Source organism: Agrilus planipennis, unplaced genomic scaffold, assembly GCF_000699045.2.
Source record: "Agrilus planipennis isolate EAB-ADULT unplaced genomic scaffold, Apla_2.0 scaffold281, whole genome shotgun sequence".
Classification (NCBI taxonomy): domain Eukaryota; kingdom Metazoa; phylum Arthropoda; class Insecta; order Coleoptera; family Buprestidae; genus Agrilus; species Agrilus planipennis.
In genome coordinates this window covers 21,267-32,091 of record NW_020439260.1, presented here as the reverse complement: position 1 = coordinate 32,091, position 10,825 = coordinate 21,267, and the positions used below count along the sequence as shown (strand labels likewise).

Genomic DNA, 10,825 nt, shown 5'->3' with positions numbered 1-10,825 from the left:
TTTGACGTGTGATCTACAAATATTAATTTGCAAAAAAAAGCGTTAAAAAGGCCCTCCCCCGGATTATTTCATGTAAGTTTTTCATAATTAGGCCATTTTACGTCATTTCCAGCAAAAAAAAGTTGCATTTTCGAAAAAGCCGCGATTCGGAAGTTTTACCTCAAATCTATTGTAGACAGTATAATTTATTTACGTGTGTTATACTTACAGTTTATTTTTAAAGTGTTGTAAGTGCCTTCTTTCTAAAAATTTTCCATATTTCCATATCAATATTTTGTACTTCCTATCAATCTGTTGTGGTTGAAATGATTCGCCTAGGTATAATATTTTACCCAAATTTGAAAGGTTCTAAAATGTCTATTTTTAAATGAACGAAAATGACAATGCTTACTCAATAAGAATTTACATTGTAATTGTATTACAATTATTAGTCCAGTCAAAATAAACAAAAACAAGTCATAACATAGCTAAAATTCGCATAGAGCTGAAAATTGGCAGAGACGTTAAATACGTCATTACAAATAAAATGTCAAAAGTCCCTTTCGATCGTACTTCTGCAAATAATTTTATTCAATTCATTATTTATACAGTTGTCTTGTCTGCCTCCAACATCTGCTTCTGTCTTTCAACACTTGTATCGTGGGTATTATCAAGTTCAAGTGTGGCTAGGCAATGAGCTGGATGGGGTTGGAAATTAACAGATAATTATTTGGAGCCAATTCAAACTCTACTTCTGTCTGCTCCAGAAAAAATGCTTAATACTGTTTTTGTAAATGCAAGACGGATTGTAGTAAGAATTGCGGCTATCAAAAAGTGGGACTATTTTCTTCGCCAGTATGCATCAATTGTCAGGGTCAGATTTGCTCCAATATTGAAACAAATACAACAGATGACAATATTTATGATATTAATGAAGAGACAATTGATGCATACATTTTCTTAGAACAGTGAACAGAAATTTCGCAAGAAGAAAATGAAGACGAAGAAATAATTGTCGAAGTAGAATTAGACAATTATCTAATATAACATTTAGAAGAAAACCACCTATTCCACATTAATCATTAGCAATATTACCATTTTTTCAATCAATAGGATACGATCTGATCAAATTTTTTTAATGACAATAGATCGTGGAGTATACCTACTGGGGAAACCACGTTAAAAAAAATGCGCCAAGTACGTTATCTCATAGGTGGTGCGGAAATGTGTGCATATTATGTATCCAATGTTTAAAACCGCGATATCTCACGAATGGTGAGTCGTAAGTAAAAAGGTGACTGGACCATTTTTGTAGAGAATTGAATGTTCTACGATTTTTACAATAAAACTTACCGTTTTCGAGAAAAATGGAAAAAACCTTAATTTTGCACTTTTGACCTTGAATAAAATTTTTTGCAGAAGTACGATCGAAGGGGACTTTTGACATTTTATTTATAATGACGTATTTAACGTCTCTNACTTTTGTCTGATTTTTTTTCACGATAAAACTTACCGTTTTCGAGAAAAATGGAAAAAACCTTAATTTTGCACTTTTGACCTTGAATAAAATTTTTTGCAGAAGTACGATCGAAGGGGACTTTTGACATTTTATTTATAATGACGTATTTAACGTCTTTGCCAATTTTCAGCTTTATGCGAATTTTAGCTAAGTCAAATGTCTATTTTGACTGGACTATTGTATTCACATTTACTTAATGAAATGAAAGGTAAAGTTGTCTACATGAAATTGAAATCGTACAAAAATTTTTACTTTGTCATTAATGTATTAGCTACTAGTATCTACGTATCTACAAAATAATTGCTATTTGCCAAATAATATCAAAGTATGAAATGAGCTTGTGAAAAAAAATATAATGGTAAGAGACTTACAATTGTACAATCACGCGGAAACCATCTGTTTCGGTACAAACGCTGTTACTTTTCTGATTTTAGATTTATTATTCTATTTCAGTTTTGAAAGCTAAACATGATTTCATTAAGTTTAGTGCATAATAGGGTGTGCCAAAAGTCCCGAAACGGGACCATTCATATTAGAAAATGGAGGCTGTGGTAAAGGATAGGTTCGGAAGACAGTTTCACATTGATAATGTTCACATTAGTAGTTAGAAAACACGTCTCCGTAATTAGGTTGTCTCCTTTAGTTTATTTAATGATTTTCACGGTTATTTTAAGTTCAAATTGTCTTTTAAAGGGAAATAGCAATTTTTAATAGCAGAAATGAAAAGAAATTTCACCTTTAATTTGCAAATGTGTTAAGTATTTTCCACAAAAAACTATCCTCCAAGTTCATGTAACGTTAAGCTAGCAAACCTCATGATCTGGATAATCTTCGCAAACCTATCATTTAAAATCCAAGGCTTCGGTTAAAAAATAGTACCTACAACAATTATAGAAACAATCCCTAAGTATTCGACGGCGACGAAGATAATGTTGATATTAACGTAAGATCATCACGAAACAATGAGACAAAGATCTTAAAACTTTTGTTCTGAACATTTTTATAATAGCTTTTGTTTTTGTTAGAGAGTTATCAGCCCATTCTGAGACATTCAGCACACCCTGTAAACCACAGATTTGAGTTAGATGTAAAAGATACGATTTTTTTAAGTAGCTACCTTGTTTGCATTTAATCGTAATGTTCTGTACTCATCCCAGTTGTTAATAGTCTTGATCGGTACTTCCGTTTGAATTCTTTCTATAGCAGGGACTCTTCTTAGATCCTCCTCTTGTAAGAAAATAACAATAAACGTCGCAGAAAGTAAGAATACAGTTACCATGCACCATTTTAATATACATTTTAATATTCGCATTGAAAACTGAAACAAAATATAATAATTTAAGATGGATCGAAACGTATATTAACATTGTATCATTTTTCGGTATGTTTTTTATAATATGTGGGAAGACACTGTAGGTAGGTACATATCAAAGAGTGGTTATTGTTTTGAGGGAGAAACGGTTTTTTCAGACTGCATGTGAATTGCCACCGGAGCCGAAGGCTAATTTTGAGAAACGACTATCAAATGCAGTTAGGTATAAGTTTGTTTATTTTATTACCATATTTCGAGAAATCTCAATATCAATACTTAATCTTATTTAACCTGAATTTTCATCTTGCAATGGTAGCGTGGACGTTTTAGGAAGTTACATATTTACCTAACAATAATAAATTTGAATTAAAAGCTCCATAAAATAATTGTTGAAATTACAAACATCGATAATTAAATTATTTTATCCTTGCGTATGTTAAATGATTACTTTTTTTGTTACATCCATTAAAAAGAAGTAACTTCTACGCTTGCGAACGGTGAATTTAGAAATTCGAAAAGGGTTGTTAAAAGTGTGTTTGGAGTGCGGCGCTGTACGTGTGCGAAAAGTGAACAGTGGACACGGCGGAAATGAAAAGGTTAGAAGCGTTCGAAATGTGGTATTACAGACGAATAATGTAGATACCGTGGATAGAGAAGGTTAGAAATGAAGAGGTATTAGAAATAATAGGAGAACAGAGGACTCTATGGAAGTCAATAAGAAATAGGCGAGATAGGTTAGTAGGACACCATCTCAGGCACGAAGGTCTAGTCAGAGCATATTAGAAGCAGAAACGGAAGTTAGGAGGAGTAGAGGTAGACCTAGATTAGATTACTGTTCGCATATAGTTAAGGATATGGGTTGTTCTAGTTTTAGAGAAATGCTATGATTAGCTCAGGATAAGAAGGAGTAAAGGTGCGTTTCCAATCAGTCTTGGGACTGAGGAGCTTATGATGATGATCGATTAAAACACATAAATGTAATAGGCAATAATAGTCACTTAATTCTTGTTTTATTTTCTCTTCTAAAGTAAAACATTTTTTTAAATATTGTTTACGCTTTAAACATTTAGTATTGGTATTCAACAGAAATTTAAAATCGTCCAGTTACAGGTATAATTTAACGTGGCAAGCCTATGTGGGCAAAGCATACTTTTTCTAATTTCGAAGAATTGACAGAAATTCTATAAGACTCTTATAATTTAATTTAAAGGCAGATTAAATTACATTATCAAATAAAAAACTGTCTTATTGAATGGAAAAAGCAGTAGTAGATTCTATCAGAATTAATGTTCTTCAAAAACAGCTTTTCTACATTATTTCTGTAAATTAACGTAGATTAAGGTAAGTTTATTATATAAATCCCATTTTCATGTTATTTTTGAAAACAATAAACCTACTTATCGAGTGTTGTATTGATAAATATACTTTCTAAAAACGAGACATGCAAAAAGGTAATTATATAATATATTCCTTTATTATACTTTTCAGACAGACAATAGACCTTTTCAGTTACTTGTTACTTCACGAAAAGTATCAAAGAAAAGGCAAGCAATTCAGGAGTAAAGGTTTTTTTTTAATTAAAATGTATAGTCTACCACCAACGAATTGCTTGCTCTTTTCTTGCTTCAGTTTTTGAGAAATTTGAAGATTGTCTCAAGATAGGAAGATGTAAAGTTGCATGCCCAACCAATCTTCGGGCTGAAGTCATTATGGTGATAATAATTATGTCTATGTTATAAGTTAATTGAATCCTTATTATTCTCCACGAATACATCAATTACATAATGTGAAAACGTAAGCAAACATTATTAATTTAATATATATAATTAATCTACATTATATTTATTGTTTTCAGTATCTAAAGAAAAGTTGCAAAGTAAAAAATATCCAGATAAAAGCTGCAATAAGATTTATGAAATATGCCGGGAAGGTAATAAAATACAAAGATAATATAATTTTGAAAGAATGCAGAAAAATTATGAATAGCAAAGATTGGGAATGAACAAAATGGGGAAAAGAGGGAAAACTTTTATGCAGAAATAGAAAATGTGAAAACATAATTGAAGAGTGGAAAAAGAAAATTAAGATATACAAAATATTATCTACAATGGAGGCAAGAAGAAGTTCCAAAATATCTTTCATCATCATCATAAGGTCATCAGTCCTAAGACTGGTTGGACACGTACCTCCCTCTTTCCTATCCTGAGCTAAACTTCGCATTTCCCTAAAACTAGAACAGTCCACATCCTTAACTATTTGCGAAGAGTAATCTAACCTAGGTCTACCTCTACCCCTCCCAACTCCTGTTTCTGCCTCTAATATGTCTCTGACTAGACCTTCATGCATGAGAAGGTGTCCTACCAACCTATCTCGCCTATTTTTTATTGANTAGTCAACAATTTATCAAAACACCGCACAAGACCCCGACTTACTTTATCAGTTTGACAGGTAGATCTTTGTAATTAGGGCGTTCCAAAACATTTTTAAGTACATGTCATTAGATCTCGAAGTACCTACTGTGCATACCTTATTTTTTTTTAGTGTAGTTGAAAGATTTACAATATTATAACCAAATTATACTTTATTCACCCTGTATACTAAGAAAATTCTAATTAAGCGGTACTTAAAATAATTAAACACAACTTACGTAAATTGGTTTAAAAATGACCTTTTCCGTTAATTTCACGTTGCAAAAGAAAAGCAGCAATTATATATTTCAATAACTGTACAAATACGTATTATAGGTAGTATTTTTCGATCTAGTGATTCTCGAGTGAAAACCCAAATATTCTTTGTCATTCTTTGTATTATGTATTACGATCGATAGTATAGTAGAAACAGTGAAGAAGTTTTAAAAGAATCAAATTTAATTTGAAGGTACGTTATTTTTAAAATAATAAAGCACTTCTTACAACTAATTCTATAACAGTTTCACATAGAATAAAGTATAATATCATTATCATTTTCATTTGGCTTTCCACTTCTTTAAATGAAGAAATGCTCCTTGTCAAATTCAACACCTCACATAACATTCCCAAAATTTTATTATTTTTTATTATTTTAATTTCTTTTAATTGAAATAATGATTTCCCTTACGGGGTACATGGTACATGCATAACAGGGAAATCATTATTTCAATTAAAAGAAATTAAAATAATAAAAAATAATAAAATTTTGGGAATGTTATGTGAGGTGTTGAATTTGACAAGGAGCATTTCTTCATTTAAAGAAGTGGAAAGCCAAATGAAAATGATAATGATATTATACTTTATTCTATGTGAAACTGTTATAGAATTAGTTGTAAGAAGTGCTTTATTATTTTAAAAATAACGTACCTTCAAATTAAATTTGATTCTTTTAAAACTTCTTCACTGTTTCTACTATACTATCGATCGTAATACATAATACAAAGAATGACAAAGAATATTTGGGTTTTCACTCGAGAATCACTAGATCGAAAAATACTACCTATAATACGTATTTGTACAGTTATTGAAATATATAATTGCTGCTTTTCTTTTGCAACGTGAAATTAACGGAAAAGGTCATTTTTAAACCAATTTACGTAAGTTGTGTTTAATTATTTTAAGTACCGCTTAATTAGAATTTTCTTAGTATACAGGGTGAATAAAGTATAATTTGGTTATAATATTGTAAATCTTTCAACTACACTAAAAAAAAATAAGGTATGCACAGTAGGTACTTCGAGATCTAATGACATGTACTTAAAAATGTTTTGGAACGCCCTAATTACAAAGATCTACCTGTCAAACTGATAAAGTAAGTCGGGGTCTTGTGCGGTGTTTTGATAAATTGTTGACTAAGAACTTAATGAACTTCATGAAATTATGTTATTATTTAGTTTTGTTTTTAGTAGGCACTTATCCAGTTGCAATCTATTTGTGAGAGAATGAGTAACATATTTCACAATGGTTAATTGTTGAACTTCACTTTTTAATTATTGTAGAATAATACTTTTGACAATATCACAAGGCTGATTATATCTAGAACCTCCTCCTTCATTGTATTTTTTTTTCATAATATTCGCAAGCCAAACCCCCTAATTATTTATTAATACGAAAGTATGTAATATATTGATATACATCATTATTATAATACCAACTACTCCTTAAGGAATGTAAAAATAACGTGTATAACAAATAAATATTTAACAAATATCTTACCTAAATGAAAACCGATATGCGAAATTTATAACACGTGCGTATGTATGTATATGAAAGCAACTGTAGGTATACTGCAAAATAAGAAAATATTAGTGTTATCGTCATTGAAGTGTTCGTATCAGGTTTGAAATCATATGATGTTATTTACCTACTTGATAGTGACAATATAGAGTATACACTTGTTATATTTAGATACGACAAAAATGGAAGCCACTATGTGCGTTATCTTTGTTGGTAAAGGTGATAATACATAACACATTTTGTCTAAACATAAGGATAATATAAGTTCCTCTGATTTTCATAAATAATTATGCATGTATGCAGAAAGTAAATTAATTACAGTTAAGTAAGTACCGTGGATATTATCTAAACCAAGAATGGTGGCGAAAATTTCAGAGCTTAAGAAATGTAACTACATTAGCCCATCGTTTCGTTCACAAGAATTTATACTTCATTTACTTTCTCTAGCGATTTGCCCCTTCCAACGTCTTGGATGCGCGCTGACAAAATCGTAGGTAGTTAGAAAAAAGCTCATTATACTCTCGACTCTTGTTCATTAAACATACTTTTTCATACAGTACCTGCCAAAAGTTTTGTTCAATCATGAATAGTAGTGCGAGTCGAAAACAAGCGTTAAAGCCTTTAATATGTCTTCAAATATAAATAAACATCTCGTTGATATCTTCAGTAGTAATTGGTACCAATAACAACACACTTGAGCATTGCAATTGTAGTGGATAAAATGGTCAATTTTTCCGTGCAGTATGTACGGATTATACGCACCTCACCGGTTACGAGTTTGGTCGAGAGTTGTCTCCTTTCTTTTCTGGCCTACTCCTGTTTTTTTTATTTTGTGCCGGTCAAACTGAAGGTCACATCGCTACAGAAACTAAACGACACCCTAGCGACACCCTCAATATTAGCTATCTTTAGAGTTCAGCTCTTCTTCGAGATAAATACTCGACGCACATCAACTAGCCCGGCCGTAACATTCATAATCAACACAGTGGACAACTAAATAAGCAAAATAAAAACACATAAAGTTTCAGTAAATAGTGTGTTCCCAATGATCAACCCCTCTTCCATTTCGATAATTCTTGCGACCATGAGCGACACCCTTTTCTAACCGAATGCAGTTCTTGTTTATCATCTGCGCCGCAAGTGAAAAAGTGTATTTATAATGTTTTAGTGGTGGAAATATGAGGATGGGAGGAAAAGCAGCAGATAGAGGTGTTATATAAAAGATATACGAAGTGGGTTGCAATGCAAAAGTACGTCCGATAATGTAACAAGAAGGAAGACTAAATATGGGCGAATGTGGAAATATGAAGAGAGGTTGGAAAGGCTCGATGAAGCGGATATCAGGAAGGAAATATAAAGGAAGATAAGAACTGAATATAGTACAAGGAATGGGTGTAGGGGATGTAAATATTTTCTGTCCTGTTGATGGTCTAGGATATGTGACAGGGAGGTAAAATGTCTGAAACATGCGTTAGGAACATGTCAGGATAGTAGATTTTAAGAATAATGCAATGAATTGGTGACTGAAGAAGGGGGTAGGCTTATTAATGCTTCTACAGTTAAGATTAAAAAAAAGGTTTGCCTTTAATAAAAATATGAAATGCAATATACTGTAATTTTATGAAGTCGAAGGTGTGACCCCTAAAGCAAACAATTACCCATACGTCCTTATTTTATTACATCTACTAAATTTGAAGCCATCAAAATATTAGTCATTGTGTAGCATATCGTACTATGTGAAGTTTTAAATACTTAATTGCAGTGTATATGGATAAAAAATACGTGTCATTATGTTCGTACAAGATAACCTCTAAAACCACTCAACTGATTACGAAGAAATTCGGTGAATGTGTATAATTGGTTGTAGCTGAAAAATAGGAAAGTTGCGTTTCTAGAAATTTTTAAAGAAAAAGGGGTTATAATTTATTTTGTTTAATATACCTACCATATAAAATGAGATTTTAAAATACCACCCCTAAAGGTGTAAAATGGGAGTTTGCGATGTAATTTCCGCGCAAACGAAATCGCGAGCAATAGCTAGTAAACATAAGAAAAAAAGTAATACCATAAAAATATTCCGATAACGATGTAATAAAACACATTACCTTTAGGAATAACTGATATGTTTATTGATGTTTCTAGTCAAGATTAAAGAAAACTTTTACCTATTATCAGTTACCATAAATTACTTGAAATAAGTCCAACTGTTTGATATAAATATGTTTTTATTATGATTAATATTTATGTAGAAATGTGGAAAATTATAGATATAGAAGAAAGTAGGAGGAAGTCAATGTTTTACACTCATGATCACCTACGGTTATTACTGATTACTGTTTTATATTGTAAGTGCTATTTTGACGGTAATGGCGGTTAATTGACAAGAGCTATGAAGCTGCAGAGCACATAAAAATTTGTACATAAAAAATCATTTATACTATACTGTCCTCCTTTAGTTATTATTGCAGTTTATGATCGGTACTCACTGAACACCACCAATAATGTGAAAATTATGTAATTATTGATATAAAATGTTTATTCTTACACACTAAAATACAGTGGCGGGGCAACAACTAAATTTGATGTGGGCAAGACAGATTTCGCGAGGCCCTGTTCTATGGCGACCTGAAGACGGATTTTATAAAATAATAAAAACAAACAAAACAATTAACACTGCCAAGTTTTTATTCATAAAAATACAAATTAGATTAATAAGTATTAAATGAAAAATTACAAATCGTTAATATAAAGGTGGAGATATACATTTCTTAAAGTGTATCTTAAAAAACATTAGATTTCTTTATTAAAGGAACAGAAATTTCCTGCTTTTAACGTTACTAAATTCCTTAATTATGGTATCGTAATTCAGCCTAGATGCCAAATCTGATTCAATTGATAAAACAGCCAAAGCTGAAAGTCTTTCTTGGCTCATTGTGTTTCTCAAATAATTTTTTATTAATTTTAATTTTGAAAAACTTCTTTCAGCAGAGGCTGTACTTACCGGAATTGTTAATAAAATTCGGATGACAATGTAAATATTTGGGTAAATTTCTTTCAAGCTATTTTCTGTTATGTATGACAGCAGCTGTTTCACGTCTTTAATGAAGTTGGGTAAATTCGGGATCATTGTATTTAATTCTTCATATAATTCAAATGGTTGGAAGTCACTGCTCTCACCCACACGCAGGACGTTATGTAAATCGTTACAGTGTTTTAATATTTGCTCCTGTGGCATATTTTTTAGCGCGCTTAAATCATAGAGAAAACCAAAGTCTTCAAAATGTTGATTTAAAGACGTAAATCTTAATTCCATATTGGTTATTATAGAATCAATCATGGCGTAAAAAAAATCTGTTTGATACCGGATTTTGGGAGACTGTATAGGTTCATCGCTGCTTTCATAATCGAACATCCTTTTCTTTTTGGCTACTCTTTTATTCTTAAACTCTTTTGGCAGGTCATAACAGCTTTTCTCAGTAAATTTCCGAACATCAGACGTACAGTCATAAAAATAAACAATATTGAATAACACAATTATACGTTTCTATTGTTATGCGCCTAGCGACTGCGTTGCGTACTTTGATTTGATTGGTTGACTTCCTAGTGAAGAAAGTAAACAAATAAACCGGGGATTCCCCGCACTCTGGTCGGCGGCAAATGTTGCCAGACTAAGAAAACATGTTTCACAACAAAATTGATTTATATTTTTTTTGTTTTATTCTCGCTTTAAACATTTTTGAGTCGCGAGGCCCCTTGTACCGCGAGGCCGTAGGCGGTGGCCCACGTCGCCCACGCTTAACGCCGCCTCTG

General features: G+C 31.7%; 1 protein-coding gene across 3 annotated transcripts in view; it reads right to left on the bottom strand.

Annotated features, from left to right (window-relative positions):
* The window catches only part of LOC108741879 (glycoprotein 3-alpha-L-fucosyltransferase A-like), a 46,522-nt gene that overhangs the window by 20,089 nt on the left and 15,608 nt on the right, over nucleotides 1-10,825 (bottom strand). For 2 of the 3 annotated variants that reach the window (XM_025978258.1, XM_025978257.1), the window contains exons 1-3: nucleotides 6,995-7,065; nucleotides 2,616-2,816; nucleotides 209-348 (exon numbers count right to left, since the gene is read on the bottom strand). In XM_025978258.1, the coding sequence (XP_025834043.1) occupies nucleotides 209-348; nucleotides 2,616-2,810 (335 nt within the window). In that variant the 5' untranslated portion in view covers nucleotides 2,811-2,816; nucleotides 6,995-7,065. Of the gene's footprint in view, nucleotides 1-208; nucleotides 349-2,615; nucleotides 2,817-6,994; nucleotides 7,066-10,825 lie in introns of those variants that run through there. The other variant, XM_025978259.1, reaches the window with a different exon arrangement.